General features: G+C 35.3%; 1 protein-coding gene across 1 annotated transcript in view; it reads left to right on the top strand.

The window, feature by feature from the left end:
* LOC110108954 (transmembrane and coiled-coil domain-containing protein 4) overlaps positions 1-16,615 on the top strand; it is a 41,616-nt gene extending 25,001 nt beyond the window's left edge. The window contains exons 5-15 of the mRNA XM_020839821.2: positions 1,020-1,172; positions 4,806-4,903; positions 5,036-5,127; positions 11,008-11,078; positions 11,303-11,438; positions 13,853-13,912; positions 14,003-14,085; positions 14,166-14,242; positions 15,853-15,923; positions 16,138-16,195; positions 16,325-16,615. Coding sequence (XP_020695480.1) covers positions 1,020-1,172; positions 4,806-4,903; positions 5,036-5,127; positions 11,008-11,078; positions 11,303-11,438; positions 13,853-13,912; positions 14,003-14,085; positions 14,166-14,242; positions 15,853-15,923; positions 16,138-16,195; positions 16,325-16,450 — 1,025 coding nt within the window. The 3' untranslated portion in view covers positions 16,451-16,615. The remainder of the gene's footprint in view (positions 1-1,019; positions 1,173-4,805; positions 4,904-5,035; positions 5,128-11,007; positions 11,079-11,302; positions 11,439-13,852; positions 13,913-14,002; positions 14,086-14,165; positions 14,243-15,852; positions 15,924-16,137; positions 16,196-16,324) is intronic.
* The last annotated feature ends 677 nt before the right edge of the window (positions 16,616-17,292 follow it).

Raw genomic sequence — 17,292 nt, 5'->3', positions numbered from 1 at the left:
ATGGCTAACTTTAAATAAGTTTGAATGAAAGCTCAACATAAAAAAGGTGAAGTATAATAATAATTTGAATATATTTTTTTCTAGATAAAGATTTGATAATTAGCCAGTGTTAACTTCTCTGCTTCACACCCTTTGCAAGTCACCAAATTACCTCTCAATTTACTCTCTTTCATTGGTTTTCCCTAGTCAATTCAAAACGCTTATTGTAGACAAACAGTCATCATCCTCACATGCGTGTTACCCGCTAGCAACACGTTTACTAGCTCCCTTGTATAATTGTCAGATCACGCTTTGTTGCTCACCATTGAAGACGCTTGTATGCTCTCTCATGCTCACCCCCGACTCTCGCTTTGCCTCCCTACTTGCTCTTTGTTGTGCCACTTGATGCCCTAACCAACTTATGCGGGTGTATATGTATTCTAAATTAATATAAGTATAATATTTCATAATTTTTGTAAGTATTATCTATAACATACTGAATATATATTTTAGCATTTTAAAATAAACACATGTGAATAACCTTTCTTGCATAAATTTTCTCTCAAATTTCTATATTTAACATCATTTGATTAATTATTTAGTTTTTAAGCAACTTGCCCTTTTTAAGCCACATCAAATTAGATAACTAGATCAAGTAAGAGATAATCTGTTAAAATGTTTTGATCAGCCATTGATTTCTTATTAATGCCTCTCACATAGCTAAATGATTTATTGGGTCCTTACAAATAGGGAGCATGTATTTTAGAAAAAAAAATTCTTAAAAAACTACACAATAACAAGGGGTTTTAATTGTGGATGAAGTCGGTAGTAGCATGTGAACGTTTCATTATTATTTGCAGACCATTTAACCAAGCTATTGCATTGTAGCATTCAAAAAGATAAGCTTCAAGCCTATAGCCTTAAATTGTTTCCGAGAGATTTGCCTTGAAGCGCAAGAAAACAAGTTTTGGAGTGACTTTTTAAGACGATGTTATCAATAGATGGCAATAAATCTTTATTTGTTGTTTCATATTCAACAGGTTTAGCTGCTCCAGCAATTGCTGCAGGCTTTGGCGCTCTGGCTCCCACATTAGGAACTCTGGTTCCTGTTATTGGAGCAGGTGGCTTTGCTGCGGTAGCTAGTGCTGCAGGATCAGTTGCTGGTTCTGTAGCTGTTGCTGCTTCATTTGGAGGTGTGAACTTCTGCTGCCCAACTTCATGCCTGTTAGTTTAATTTTTTTAAAATTCAAATTACTTCAAAGAATACTATTATGAAGACTCAGGACATGTTCTTGCATAATCCTTTGTTACTCTACACATATTTTACATGTTTGTTTCACTGTCTTTCCCACCCTTGCACGTTTTTGGTGGCAATTTATACGTGTAAAAGTTCTTGCTTCCTTAACACTAGAAAAAATGGAAGTCTATGGGATAAGAAAAATAAAATAAAATAAAATTATATATCTACTGAAATTACCCTTGACATAGTATTTGGTCTATTGCTACTCTGCTAGCTCTCTTCCATGATAAATAATTGAATTTGAATTAGGAAGAAGCAAGAAGAATACCAAAAGTTTATGATATACGTAAACAAGCAAACATTTTAATGCAAACACATCAACCCCCACACTTATCTCTTTCTCTTTCTTTATTGAAAGATTAATCTTTACTATTGTCTATGCTCATATTGTTAGCATATTAGCATCTATAAGCTGATATTTTTAGAAGATCTGAGCTTGTTGGAGTGGTAGTTGGTTTACATAAATGAGATCACTTTTAAAATTAGCATGGTCTTCCTTGCTAGGACTAACAGTTCTGACACAAAAGTTAAGTGTTTTTTGTTAGCAGAAACATCTACTCTTGAAAATTAATGAACTAAAAAGATCAAAGGCTTCTGTAGTTACATTTGGAGTGTCTATGTTGCATCAAAATATCGAAGTTAACATCAAAGCTTTCATGGAAATCTTTGTTATGATGGTAATCACGGAATCATTGGACATTAGCTGTTAAAAGTTTTGATGATATTTTTACTTAAGTCTTTTTCGGTTACACTCTCTTACTGATGAATTGAAACAAAAATTGATATGAAATTGTGCAGTTGTGGCTTTTTATCTTGCTTAATGCAAGAATAGCACTCTGTTTCTCTAGGAGCAAGGTGCTTTATTACAGGTACATGATACTCTGGTATATGCTCAGTTTTTGGGTATTCTTCCCTATTTAATTTTGGGCAAGGTTAGACAAAAAATGCTAGGAGAACGCAATTTAACTCTTTGAATCAGCATTTTGAAGCATTAGAATAAACTTGTATGCTGCAAGGAGGAAAAACCAAGAAGTTCTTTATCTCCATCTAATGTAAAAATGGTTAAACAATGCAAATTTGTCTTTTTAAAATAAAAAAAAGAAATTTATGTAATTTGATGAATACTTCTTGTTAAATCAATTATTTATTTATTTTTTAACAAAATATCTTGAGGTGTTGTATTAATCATAATTAAATATAATTAAGTATAATCATTTATAATCAAATTAATTGAACAAAAATCTAAAAAGATTTAAGTAGGATTTATTAAATACTCAACCCCACATCAAGTTAAATCCTCCCTTTACCCTCTTAGCTCGGTGGAGTTACGGGATTTGGCTGAAGTTGCGTGTGAAAGGGATCAAGTTACCTTCACAGCCAGCTAGCTCCGGTACTTCCTTCCGATTCGACAGGAAGAAGTCTTCGAAGGAGTGGAGTCGAACGACAAGGGAGGAGGCGGCGGCAGCACAGAGAGGAGGTCGGGTTCTCTGGACGGGATCGGACGGCTGCAGGTATGGAAAATCCGTCTCTCTCTCTCTCTCTCCCTCTCTCTGCGGCTCAAAGAGACCAGTAGGTCGGAGGTGACGGGCTCGGGAAGGAGATCTGGGTCGGTTTGCAGAGAAAGAAGGAAGGAGGCGGGGTTTCGGCCTGGTGGAGTTCGGTCGTGGAAGCAGAGGATCGGAGGGAGAGCGAGAGTGAGGAGGGAGTCGAGAGTCGAAGAGCAACCGAAAGCTTCGCTCGGGTGGCTATTTAACGACGCGAATGAACCTCCTCGAGCGGAGTTTGAGCAGGATTCGTGGGATACGACTCGAGCGGCGCCGAATCAGCGGGATTTCGGCAGGTTTTTTGACGGATACGAGGTACGGAGCGGGATTTGCGGGAGCGACTCTGCCAGCGGGATTCTTGGATCCGATAGTCAAGGTAAGATTTTGAGCTTCTTTCTTTTTATTTCTTTTGGATATAAGATGCAGGTCAACAGCAACCTTAGTTTGCTTGGACACTTCAAATTAAAAGGACATTTAGTACCCTTAGACATGATGCTAACGTGTTAGATATGACCGTTGTGTCCAATCTTAAAAGAGAACTAATTTTCTCACATATCTGACATGATGTGGCATGTCTTCCACACGATGATCTTTTTTAACCTTTTTTATTTTATTGGGTGAGGGGTAGTTTGAGTCCATATTTTTTCTTTGAATGACAGTAGATAATATATAAATTATTACTTCAGTTTGTGGATATAGAAGACTCTTTTGTTGAAATTTTCTTATTAAATGTAAAATAAGGATTTGCTCGAATATTTTTTTTGAAGAAGAAAAGCCTATCTCGAATATTTTATTAATGATAAACTTGGAACAGTGATGATTATAAATTTTTTTTTTTTACAAGGCCAGGTACAAGTTTAAACCGGAATATGAAGAAGAATCCTTCATGTCACAGCCTCATGATTCAGAATCAATGCTAGTATTAAAAATCAAAGATTATACCTCGAGTCAAGGCTTTTTGGTGATTTGATCATTATTTGTTAGCATTAGTATTAGGAGAATGTGAAGTTATTCTATTATTTTTCATTGACAATAAGTTACCATATATATATATATATATTAATGCCAATTCTCAAAAAATAAAAAACATTGGGGGGCGGCAAAAAAAAACACATGTGTTTTGCCCACCAATGTTTTTTATTTTTTGAGAATTTGCGTTACACTGTGCTGGTTACGCTCGTCCATCATAGGCAACCTTTCATTCTAGAGGTGTTATCTTATTTGTCTGTTTAGAATTTACATTTGTTGGATTTGACGAAACTCACCAGATTGGTGTCAACAAATAGCTGGATTGGAGTATCAAAGAAATGGGGATCACAATCGTGGAATAAAATTATCTTGGAAACTCTTGATGGCATTGATCTGTGTGTTCTACGGAGATGTGAGGTGTTGATCAGCTTAGTCACTGTTATTAAATGAACATTTTAAAGGAAAATATCAGCTGTTTAAGGATAATTTTACTGCTGATTTAACTTGTACTTGATGATCAAATGATTTCACACAACCACAATGCATGCTTAAGGAACTAGCTACAGAACTACATTTTTCTTGAAGAGTAAGTCAATGATTACCTCATCATTTGTGCTTATAATGAAGGTTTGGTCTCGGGGAAGCTTTATTTTTCTGCGGATAGCTCGAACAAAAAGTGATCTTGGATCAAGTTCTACTGTTGTATATTTGCCTTAAAAAATATAACTGAAGTTGTTTCATTGATCAAGATTTTTATTTTCAAAACATGAATTTCCTTTTTTGATAATAAAGAACTCTGATACCTCAGCTCCCCATAAACAAAATAAAAAAAAGAAAGACTGCAAGTGGAGGTTGCTTGTAGTTGATGAATAAGGTTTAATTTGTAAACTATGCAGTTTGTGTTATGTTGCATAAAAAACTGTGTCCGGAATTATCCAGTTATATTTTCTTAAACCTTTACCATTCAAAATTTATTGTTGTGTTTTATTAGTTTTTATCGCTTTCAAATTCAGCTGCTGGAGCTGGACTTTCGGGAAGTAAAATGGCCAGAAGAATAGGAGATATTGAAGAATTTGAGTTTATACCTGTTGGAGGAAACCATAATCAGGGTGTGAGTAACAATTCACTTTTTATTAAATTTGGAAGGTTATTTTGAATAAGTTTATCCTTTCTGTTCCATACCTCTGACTTTATAAACTGTCTCTGAGAGTTTTGAATGTCGACAAGTTCCTTTTCTTCACAGCGTTTAGCAGTTGGTATTGTGGTGTCTGGTTTTGTGTTCAAGGAAAGTGATTTTGTTAGTCCATGGGAGGCATTTGAAGATAACCTAGAGAGGTACATGATCCTTTGTTTTTGGAATATTATATCATACTTTTCCTGAGATAAACCATTAAGCAACATACTTAATATTATCCTTTATGTACTTTTTCTTCAATATGTTTTTCCTTTATTATTAGATCAAGGCTAATAATGATCAGACTTGTCAATAGCGCACATCATAGCACAAGATGTGGCGTGGTACATCTTCTATACCTTTAGTGAAGTGATGTACAAATTTGTAGGATCAATCCAATGCCCACAATCTTTGTTTTACACATAGCGCATGTTGAGAATTGTTTGGAAATAAAACTTGATTATTTTGCTATAAGTCTTAGTTTTTATATATACTTATGCAAGAGCTATAATTGAAAAACATGATTGGGAGAATATCTCAGATAAGAGATGTATAGAATAACTAATAATCACATATTTCCAATTTGATAAATTTCCTGCAATAACATTTCCTCTTAAATTGAAGCATATAGATATTATAAAAATCCAATTGCTGCAAAGATTGGAGAAATGAAGTAGCTTTAGTGCCATTGTAAAAATATCTATCATATGTTCTTTGTTGGAGACGTGGAATGATAATCTTATTAGATAGAACTGTATCTCTAATGAAGTGCAATCAATTTAAGTATGGTTATTTTCTTGTGGAAAAAAGGTTGCTAGTAATTTGAATTACTTCTTGATTAATCACACTTATGAACCATGAGCTGAGCAACTAAAAATCTGTTTTATTAAAGATTTTTAATGCGCATCATTTCACAGGAAAAATGTAGCATAACCTTGCATTTAGCTTTACCACTAGATCTAGCATCAATAGTTTGCTTTTTGGCTGTTCATAGGACAAGATTTTCGACCATAGAAACACAATTTCTAAAGTAGACTTCCAATTTTCAATGGCTTCATCACAACCATAGTCAAATTAAGCTTTTATTTTTAAATGGTTGTGCATCTAATAAATCATTCATCCTCCCTAAGATTTTTTAATATACCTTAAGATCTTTAAGACGACATTCTAGCATTTCTTCTTTGCTTTTTGCAAATGGTGAGATTCCACACCAATATCAATAAAAAATATCAGGTTGAGTGACAGTAAATAAATTATTTTACCAACCTATCAACTATAACGAATAGTATCTTTGAAGTTTTTCTTATCATTGGAAGTTTGTGCTTTGTAGCTTATTCATAAGAGACCTAGTAGGGCAAACCTTAGAAACCCAGTCTGTCAATGGCTTATTTACTTTGAGAAAGTGAAACACTCTTTTTTTTGTAAGACCCCTCAATGCTAAGAAAGTAATTTGGACGTCCCACATTTATTGTAGTTAATGCTTTCTGAAGTATTACTTTATCTCTCAATTCAAGAAGTCTCAATTCTAGCGAGAAGAAAATTATTAACATACACAATAATGATTTACTACCAGAGGTCCAATGGAGGATGAGTGGTCCATTGAATTGCTTCGAAAACTAACATCAATAAAGACTTTGCTGAGTTTATAGCTTTGAGTCATGAGAACTTTGTTTCAACCAATATATAGCTTTTCAAAGCTTTCAGATTTTGTTATTTTCTTGAGCAACGTATCTAGGAGATTGCTCCATATAAACTGCTTTAAAAAGGTTTTAATAAAGAAAGACATTGTTAATATCTATTTGGAGTAAGATCCATCTTGTATTTATGGCCTTATAGATAATGGGACGAGCAAAATTTAGCCAAACAATTAGGGGGGAAATTTTAAAATAGTCAATTTCATAAATATATGTATCAAATATCATTCAATCACCTATCGAGCATTATAACGATCAATAGTTCCATCAGGGTGAAACTTATTCATGAAACTTCTCCTACAGGAGATGGATTTTACATCAGCAGAGGGTGACCAAGTCTTAGTTGTGATGACTGAGAGCCCCCATTTTCAATATCCATTTTATGTGCGTGGTTAGGATTGAGTTGTGCTTCTTGTAATCTTGGGAATAGAGACAACCGAAAGAGCGAAGGAAAAATAATGAAACAAAGTCGATAAGTGTTCAATGGATGTAAAGTGTATTGGGTAGTTAATACAATGTTCCATGCCTTTCCAAAGTGCAATTGGGAGATGGAATTGGAGGTTACAACTGTATATTGATGCTTAGTTTTAGTAGATGGAATGTTAGGAGGTGGATTAGGAGTTCTAGTGAGTATAAACCTATAGCGGAGGAGCAAGTACTGGAGCATGAGGTGGAAATGAAAAATCGGGAAGAAATTGTATAGCAAATGAGGTCGGAAGATTGTAAGGGGAAGTTCCATGAAAGGTAATACTATTAGTCTATTAGATACAAAAAGGGGATCGATAGAGGGATCATGACAATGATAACTTTTTTAGTACAAAAATAACCCATGAAAATAAAGTTAATGGCCCAAGGAGACATTTTATTACATCAAGGATGGAGTAGAAAAAATAAGCACAACTAAAAATATGAGTTGGAGGAAACAGTTTTATGTTAATAAAAAAAAAAAGAATAAAGGAGCACCCCCATTTAGAGTGATGGAGGGCATGATTAATTAAGAAGCATGCTATAAGAACGACTTATTCTCAAAATTATTCTAGAGTGTTCATTTGAAACATGACGATGGACCAAATGCAAGATCATCAGCGTATGGGAGCATCAAGCGCAATAGCCAAGCTAAACATGCAGGACATCCTACGAATGAGGAATCGAGCATAGCAGGTGAGTGCCGCAAGTGAAGAGGGCATAACATATGTGCGGGTGCAGTTGGAAGCAAGTTTGAGTCTTAAGCATAGCAGGCGATGAGGAAGTGATAAGAAAATATGAGCATTCTATGTGGGTGATAATCACATCATGCAGACACGTGTGCGGGTGCAGTTGGAGGCCAGTGAATGTGGTAAGCATAGCGTGCAAGTGGTGAGGAAGTGACAAGAAAATTCGAGCAAAAGGTGGTGTGGGTGAGATTGATGGCTAAGTTTGAGAACTAGAGGGAAGAAGGGGAGGTGTGCTGGTAGGGTTGAGTGGCTCCACTCTGCTACCATGTTGAGAGGTGTTCTATAAATAACTTGATTATTTTACTATATTATGTTACTTGTGTATAGGTAAATACAAGAGGTGGAATGGAAAAGGGATAATAATCACTAAGAATAATGGCATAAGAATTAATAATTAGTAACTTCTAATCTAGTAAAATTCCTATGGTAATAGTCCACATAACAAATGCTAATTTTCCTTCATTTTTTTTCATGAAAGCATGATAGTACTTGTTACCTCACTTCTAGAGCTTAAATTAAATTTCACTTTTCTTTATCTTTTAAAAATGATATTTTTTTATTAGATTTAAATGAGAATTTGACTAAGAATACTGGAGAGTGGAGATCGCTTGTTGTTATGTGTCATTGAGTACGGGATTTCATTTAAGTTTAGGTAGCTTATTTTGCATTTATTTCATTTTTCTACTGGTATTGTATTGAAAATTACTTGTTTTTTTTTTTTTTTGGAGTTTTATGTTTCATATGACATTTTTCATGCATATTGAAAAGCATTATGTGAAATTATTATTATTATTATTTTAATTTTAAGGGCACTTTTCTGAACAATAATTAATATTCTTAATTATGTTTATGTGATGCAGGACTAAATGCTTAAATGGATGAAATAAGAATTTGCACGATTTATTGTTAAGAGCAATTAAAATTAAGACTATTACCAAAGTCAAACGAACAAATAAAACATAAGAGTGGTCACTTCTGTTTAGGCTAAGTTGTACACTAAGCACTTGGACTACCAAAACAACATAGGAAATCAAGTCATGCCAATAGAATAGTTTTCAACAAAAATCCCTAATCTAACAATAAGATTAGAAACAAATAAAAGTGCACTCAATCTTACGTCTACTAAGCTTAGGCAAAGGTGAAGCACGGCTCCTTTTGATTCGTCATCACCTACAAAATTAGGGGATTAGGAAAATAATTGAAAAGAGGGGAGGAGTTCACCTTAGTCAAAGTTAAAAAACAAATCGCCTGGATGTTGAAGAAGTTTGTCGTAGAAGAAGTCGTATTTTATTTCCAGATCGAATTCAGTTGTCGGATTCGCCATTCATGAGTACTTGATGATCAACTCTTCACACTTGATGGAACACTTGTGAAAACAATCAAAGAGAAAGAAATTTCTCTTAAGACCTTGAGAGAATAGTGGACCAAAACCCCAAAATCTGAAAACAATTCCAGTTATTTTGTTTTCCAATATCTGATGAGAAGATTCAGACTCTTAGGCATAGGAATTAGAGACTTGGGGAGTAACCTGAGGTTCCAAATAAGCTTTTGTAATGGGATAGGAAAGAAAAGCTGGCAGGAGAGAATTGAGGCGGTGGAAAGGGTTGGTGAGTACACCAAATTAGGAAACTGTATGAGGGGAGTTGGCTGGATTGTGGCCCGTGGTTAGATTCTGTAGCCGGCGGCTGGCTCAGGTGGGAACTTGGCCTTGGGATGATGTGGGGGAGTAGGGGCTCGGGTAAAGTTGCGAATCCGGCGGTAAGGCGAAGTGGGGAATATGTTTGGAGCTCGGTTGGAAGGAGACGATGGCTTGGAGATGGAGAAGGGTTTGGGTGTAATGATGTACGGTGGTGGTGGTGGAAGGAGGAAAGACAAAAGATAAAGAAAGACCACGAACCCGGCCGTCTCCAAGGTTGGTGGGTGATCCGATCCCCCTCTCCTAGGGATTTCTCCAAAGTTCTCTCCAAGAACTCTCAAACACTCTCAAAACACAAGGACAAGAAATTTCTCATAATACTCATTCATTAATTCATGAAGAGCAGCATGAGGGCTATAAATAGCCTCTTACAAAAGGACTCAAAATAAGAAGATAACAATGCCCTTAGGGCTTACATACGACCTCCTTTAAGTAAAGGGGTAAGACGGGAAAATAATTAAAACATAAATAATAAACGACAAATAACATAATAAACGACAAATACATGAAAATGACTAAAACAAAATACAACGACTCGATCGTGGCCTTAGATCGACGGCCACGCCTTGATTCATGCTTTGATGTCCCCATCATTACGAGTTTCATTTTTTTATAAAAATAGCATGCCTTGCATCATGCACCATTTTGCCAGGCTTAAACTTACTCTTGTACTGCGGTATGACATTTGGGATGAATGATAAGGAAGGATTCACAAAGCTAAAGTCAAAGCAGTTGTGATTAGTGTGCTCTTTCTGCTGATTATGACGCATGCTTATCAAGATAACAATAACGCCATCACTTAATCTTTGCTTTAGACTGAGTATGATACGTGATGAGTTCTAGTTAGTCTATCCAAAAACCCCAGTGATAGTTATACCTGATATTAGTTAAAAAGTACCATACAAAGCACTTTTATTGCTGGCTAACCATGCTGGTCTGTGTGATTAACAGTTGCATAAGAGAGGAATTTTTTTTCATATTTTTCGTAATCCATGGTTTTATTTTCTTCTTTTCGCCTAATTTTGTATAAAACTGCTTATTTTATATTTCGATGCGCATTATTTTTTATTTGATTTGAGGTTCAGCTTGGAGAAATGTTTAGATCGTCTCCATTATAATGTGGAGGTTGTGGGCTTAATTAAAAAAAAAATGGTTTCTCAGTAGTAGTATATAGAGGTGAGGTTTCATGCATTATCGTCTCCCTCGACTATATAGTTATGGGATCATGCACTGAGTGTGATGGATTTATAGACTTGAAGTTTGCTTGTGAATAATTTTTAGACCATTCCTTCCATTCTTCCACTTTACCTCACTTTTCCTGGCTGGGAATATTTATTAAATGTATATGCCGTATAGGATGGTACGCTAGTTGATTATTCTGCTTCTGTTACTGTTTGGTTTGGTTTGATTTCAATCTTGCTACATTGATGTCAACAGGTATGCTCTTCAATGGGAGTCCAAGAATCTGGTTGCTGTTAGCACTGCTATTCAGGATTGGCTTACTTCAAGTAAATTGCCAGACATTCTTTCTTAGGCTTCGTTTGGGACAGCTTTCTTCATGCTTCTTAAAATAGCTTTTTAATACAAAAATTTTAAGAAGTAATAAAAAAGCTGTCTCAAACGAAGCCTTAAGAAGTTCCGTTCTGTTTCACTTTTTTTTTTTTTCCGTTCTGTTTCACTTGCCTTGTTCCAATGCCGTTTGCATTCCTTGACCTTATGTCTCCTTGTGCAGCCTTGACAAGGGAGCTGATGAAAGGAGGTGCCATGTTGACAGTTCTAAATTCTCTTGTTATTGCCTTAGCATGGCCAGCTGCATTACTTTCAGCTACTGATTTTATAGACAGCAAATGGACAATTGCCATTGATAGGTGCAATAACAGCTTCTTTATGATTCGAGTGCACTTTTGGCTTTGATTTTCTAATATGTAGGCATGCTGACACTCCCTGTTTATGCTACCCTGCTGGTCCACCCTGTTTATGTTGGCATTTTTATTTGGGGGCATTATTTAGCAGTAATGCTACTAACTACTTTTCTATCAAAACTAAGGCTTCGTTTGAGACGGTTTTTTTTTCTTCTTAAAACAACTTCCTAGTACAAAAATTTGGGACAGCTTTTTAATTTTTGTACTAGAAAGCTTCTTTAAGAAGCAATAAGAAAGCTGTCTGATGCGGACATCGGCACGAAGATTTGGCGCATCTATCACAGGAGGCGTCGTAAATCGACGGCTCTAATTTACGTTGTCATTTATGATTTATTTTATGAAGTTTAGCTTTTATTTTATGTTATTTCCTGTTTTACCCCTAGGTTAGTTTATTTGAGTGTGGTGGCCCAAGGGGCATTTTTGTAATTTTTGTTTTTCTCATGATGTGGCTTATATATAGGGCCTTAAGCTATTGTAATAAGGATGGTTGATTGATATTAAAAATTTTGTATTCCACACTTTTGTTCTTTGGAGAGAACGTAGTGAGATTTCTATGAGAGGAATCAGAGTTGTCACCAGCCCAGGATGGGTCCGGGCTCGTGATTTGAAGTCCCTCGGAGAAGGGCAACAGATCATCCGTTAGTCTTCGGAAGAGTCCGAGGCTCGCGATTTTTGTTTTCTCTCTTTCGTTTTATCTTCTATCTTTGGTTTTTGTTTTCTTTATTCCGTCTTCCCTCGCCACCTTCCATCATTCGTCCTCGTCACATCCAACTCCACCAAATTTCCCCCAACTTCCTCCATACACCAAGCTCTACTAAAAATTCCCCATAGCCTCGGCCACCTCCATCCGTCCTCAATTGGCCGCCGGCCAAGACCACAACCGCCGACCCCCTAATCTTCTTAGCCGCCGACCACTCCTCTCCTTTTCCCCCATCCAATTTTATTTCCTATTTTAGATTAAATTGAATGTGGGAAAGTTTTGAAATTCAAAATTTATCATTGCGAATTTTCAAAATCTTTCCTAATTTAAATAGTCTATTTTAGGAAAGTTTCTTAATTAACTCAATTTGAATTTCAAATTCAAATTGAGTTTAATTGAGCTCTCTACCATCTCATAAATCTCCTCTTTGGGTATGAATTGATTAAGGGATAATTCCGGAAATTCAAATTTCGTTGAATTTGAATTTCAAAATTATTTCCTAAAATAATTCTCCTGTTTTGGGAAAGTTTTTATTTTAATCTAACTTTAATTCAAATCAATGAGCCTTAAATCTCCACATTAGTTGCTCCTTAATTCTTGCTTGGTTGAACACCCCACGTCCCCACCTCATTTAATTCCTTCCCTACTCATATTCTCCCCGTTGGAATTTAATCTCTATTTCCCTTCTAAAAGCTGTCGGCCCCCCCTTCAATAGCAATTCAAGTTTCAATAAATTATTTCCTAATCTAATTCCCAAATCAACTCAGTGATTTAGGAATAGAAAATCCCACAGATTCCCCTCTAAAGAATTGAATTGGATTTGTTTCCTAAAACCCATCTCTTCTAATGGAAAAAATTCCAATTCTTTCCCCCTTCACTTGACCGGAATTTCCAAGGCCCAGCTCAAATTTCTGTTCCCACAATTCAGCCCGCCATTCTTTGCTTTCCCAAAATCTGAGAGTGCCATTGGAATTTTTCAGACCCTGGACTTTATTTCCTATTTTATTTCCTTAACTCATTTCACGGATTCAAGGAAATAATTCCTTGACCCCTCTCTACATCCCGCTGCCTCAGTTCTCCCTCTCTCCGATCCTCTCTCCCTCTTAACTGTTTCAAAAGGAATCATCAACTAAGTTTCCTGCCTCCAATTCCCACCCTCTTTCAGAAAAATCTGAAATTTTCTTAGATTTTGGGATCCCAAAATTTGAAGCTATTTTCAGACTTTGGTCAAGAGACGTGGAGTTTATTGTCTCTTCTAAGTGCAAGAGATGTTTGGAATTTGAAACTGTTTTCAGGTTCTACAAGAGGAGTTGGTGCTTGTTCTCCCTCCTCTTTCAAGAAAGAAACCTGAATTCTCTCAGGTTTTGGGGAACAAAAGCTGAAAGTGTTCTCAAAATTCGGAGAGGAGATTTGTCCCTAGCAAAGCCCTTTTCGTTCTACATCACTGTCCCAAATGAAAACTAAAAATGCCCCCATCCCTCACCCTATCCAAACGCGCAGAAATTGTTGTAAAGTTGTTTGCAACATCTTTTGGTACTTATTTTTTTTTTCCTCTGATGCTTGGGGCTTTGAATTTGCGGATTCATTCTCCCAGTTAACATTGAATTTTTGCTCAAATAAACTGCTTAATTAATGTCAAATTTTGACTGCCCTTTCCCAGATCAGACAAGGCTGGAAAGCTTCTTGCTGAAACATTGATTAAGGGACTACAGGGAAATAGGTAAATTAAAACACGGTTATTATTTGGTTAGGTTTCATACATGAGTGATTTTCTTTGAAGCAATTTCCCTGTCTTGCATGTAACTTTCAGGCCAGTGACTCTCCTTGGTTTTTCATTAGGAGCAAGGGTTATATTTAAGTGTTTACAACATCTGGCTAAATCTGGAGACAATGGTAATTATTGATATTTCATAATCTCAATCATTCAAGTTGTTTTAAATGTGAAAAATAAAAATGCTTGTTGCGTACATCAGAAGGACTAGTAGAAAGAGTCGTTCTCCTCGGGGCGCCGATCGAACTAAAAGATGAAGAATGGGTTACTGCTAGAAAGGTATCTATAGGTTTTTGTTCAACTTTTTCATCTTGTACCTAAACTCAATTGCCCAAGCATACTTTGACAATAACAAACAATTGATATATTTACTACATGATATGAAAATATTTGAATTGACTATCTTTAAATCACTCTGTAGGATAACCAGGGAAGATGATGATGCTTGAAACTTGAAACTCATTGGTCAACATAAAATTAAAATTGATTTACTTCAACTCAAGACATGCTTTGCTTGAAATCATTTTGACTCTCAGATAAAAATTTCTTGAAATCAGTTTGATTCAATTAAAAATTTCTAAGGTGTGTCAATTTTATTGATTCATTAATGCATAAATGAATACACATTGAGTCAATTTTTAATTAAAATTGACTCAATGTGTATTCATCAGTTTGATAAAAATTGACACAAAGGAGAAGAATTCCTATTCTACACCTAGTTGCAATAGTGTAAATAATCAAAATGGTCCCTAGTCTTTTTTTAATTGTGTCAATTTTAGGTAGATTTTTTTCAGATGTTTAATTTAATTCCTCAATTCATAAAATTGGAATCAATTTGCTCATACTATAAACTTATTTAATGAAAATTAGTGGAGATAAGCTATTCATTGTGGTGTTTAGACATTTAACGATCAATCAGCTTGAAACTCATAGATTTGAAATTTAGAAAAATGCTTTTTAACATTGTAGGATTGTCTTGAATCAGCTCGAATCTAGAATCAAAATTGACTATTTTTTATCTGAATAAAACTTGAAGTGAGCTGAATTATAATTGGTCTAATTGGAATTGAGACTAGCCAGCTTTAACTTGACTCGTTATCATTCCTAAATTGATGGCATTGAAGTTTCTTCAAATTTGGTATTGATTACATAGCTTGAAATCTTTGCCTTGTCAGTTGCCTGAACTTTCTTATGATAACATATGGCTCATATTGTCCAAACGCTTTGTTAAATTCAGATTTAGAGCAACACGAAAGTTTTGTTTGGGACAATTTTCTTCATATTTTTTTTTCTTTAATTTTATAGTTCAAATTTTTTTTGAAAACAACAAAAAATAATAGTCAAAAGCTGTCCCAAATAAAGCCCAAGTCTCTTAAGGTAATTGATTAGAAAATTTATTTGCATGTTTCCCCAGTTTAAAAAATCAGCAAAAAGCGTATTGTCCAGCTATATTTTCAGCTGGCAGGAAAAGATACCACCGATAAATTTGTTTCTTTGTTCTTTTTCTAAAGCACAACGAGTGCCTCGAGGCTCTCTCCTTTCTCGCTTAATTCAACCATGCACACTAATAGTTTTTTTTTGGGACATTTAGGCCATTTAAGTCAAATTCACACATAGAACGCATACACAAAGACTCGAATCCAAGACCCCTTAGTTGGAAGCCTAAGCTCCCAACCAATACTCTAAGGTGCCTTGAAACTTGTAACTTTTATTGCTCATTCAAGTAGAATCAAACTAATGTTTTTTATGATAATTTTGTCAAAGCATTCCTTATTAACTGCGCCAAAGTTTGACCTTATACCTATTATGTAAGAAACAAGCCCTTGATATTGTTATGATGTTGATTTAATCTATTGGAGCGATCAATTTATTTCTTTATCATCCTGTAGATGGTTGCTGGGAGATTCATAAATATATATTCCACAAATGACTGGATACTTGGAGTGACTTTTCGTGCAAGGTATTCTTCATTTTTTGAACAGCTAAAATTTCGTTTGGGACAACTTTCTTACTACTTCTTAAAGCAGCTTTCTAGTACAACAAATAAAACTTTTATACTAAAACGCCGCTTTAAGAAGCAATAAGAATGCCATCCCAAACGAAGCCAAAGTAACACTTATTTCCAAACTGAAAGTGTTGAGGCTTATCGAAGATTCCTATTTTCTATTGTGCAGCCTGCTCACCCAAGGTTTGGCTGGCATTCAAGCTGTTGATCTTCCTGGAATTGAGAATGTAATGTCAATATTCTTCTTATTACATCATACTTTGTTGAATTATATGCTAAAAGTGCAAATTCTCTTATTTTCTCTTGTTATCTCTCTTTGTGCATTTTCTACTATGACTGATTGATTCTCATTGCAGGTTGATGTTACTGGACTTATTGATGGTCACTCTTCATATTTGTCTACCGTTCCCAAAATCCTAGAACAGCTTGAACTTGATACATACTATAGTGCTTTTTCATATTCTCCTCAGCTATCCGAGTAGGAATGGAGTCCTTTATTACTATCAAACCCTTAGCAGAAGCATTGTTCTTACTATGTGCCTGTTTTTTTCAGTTCAGGATGCTGCTGTTGGCATATTTTATTCATTTTGATTTCTTATTGTACAGAAACATTAAAGGTTTTTTTTTATTATTTTTTATATTTTAAATATGTTTGTTTAATTTATTTATTTTTGGCTGTTTTGTATTTTTAAAAATAAATTAAGTTATTTTTAAAATTTTAGCTTTTTTTGAGTATCTTTTGAAATAACTCTCACTAATGGTCATGCCAGCCATGACAACTGGCCACTAGGACTACAAATGAATTGAGTTGAGCCAACTTTTAGCATGTTCAAGCTCAAGCTCATTTGACAGCATCCTGTTCGAGCTTGGCTCATTAAAAATCTAGCCTTTATGGCATTTGTTCAAGTTTGAGCTCGTTTAAAAACTCATGCTCAAGCTTGGCTCGTGTTCAATTTAGAGCTCAATTATTTATGCTTATCGAGCCGCTTGATAACAAGCCTCATCGAGCCTCTCGTTGACAAGCTGGTGGTTCGGCTTGTCCAGATAAAATGAAATCATAAACTAAGCCAATCAATATACCAAAGACTTAGCTGCCCGTTGTTTAGCAAATGCCCATAACATCTTTTTTTTTTTATGTAGAGCAAAATCTCTCTAGTCTAGGTGGTGGTGTGGAACTAAATCATCAATAGTTTTTTTTTGTTGATGCCACGGATGAGAGAGAGAGAGGGAGATAGCCAGGAATTTAGAAGAGAGAGGTGGGTGATAATTAAAAAAGAGAAACAAAGGAGAGAGAGAGAGAGGGGCGAGTGGGTTTGGGAGTTTA

This window comes from Dendrobium catenatum, unplaced genomic scaffold (assembly GCF_001605985.2).
Source record: "Dendrobium catenatum unplaced genomic scaffold, ASM160598v2 original_scaffold_71536, whole genome shotgun sequence".
In the NCBI taxonomy this organism is placed as follows: Eukaryota; Viridiplantae; Streptophyta; class Magnoliopsida; order Asparagales; family Orchidaceae; genus Dendrobium; species Dendrobium catenatum.
The sequence above is the reverse complement of the archived record's forward strand: the minus strand, read 5'-3'. Positions and strand labels throughout refer to the sequence as shown.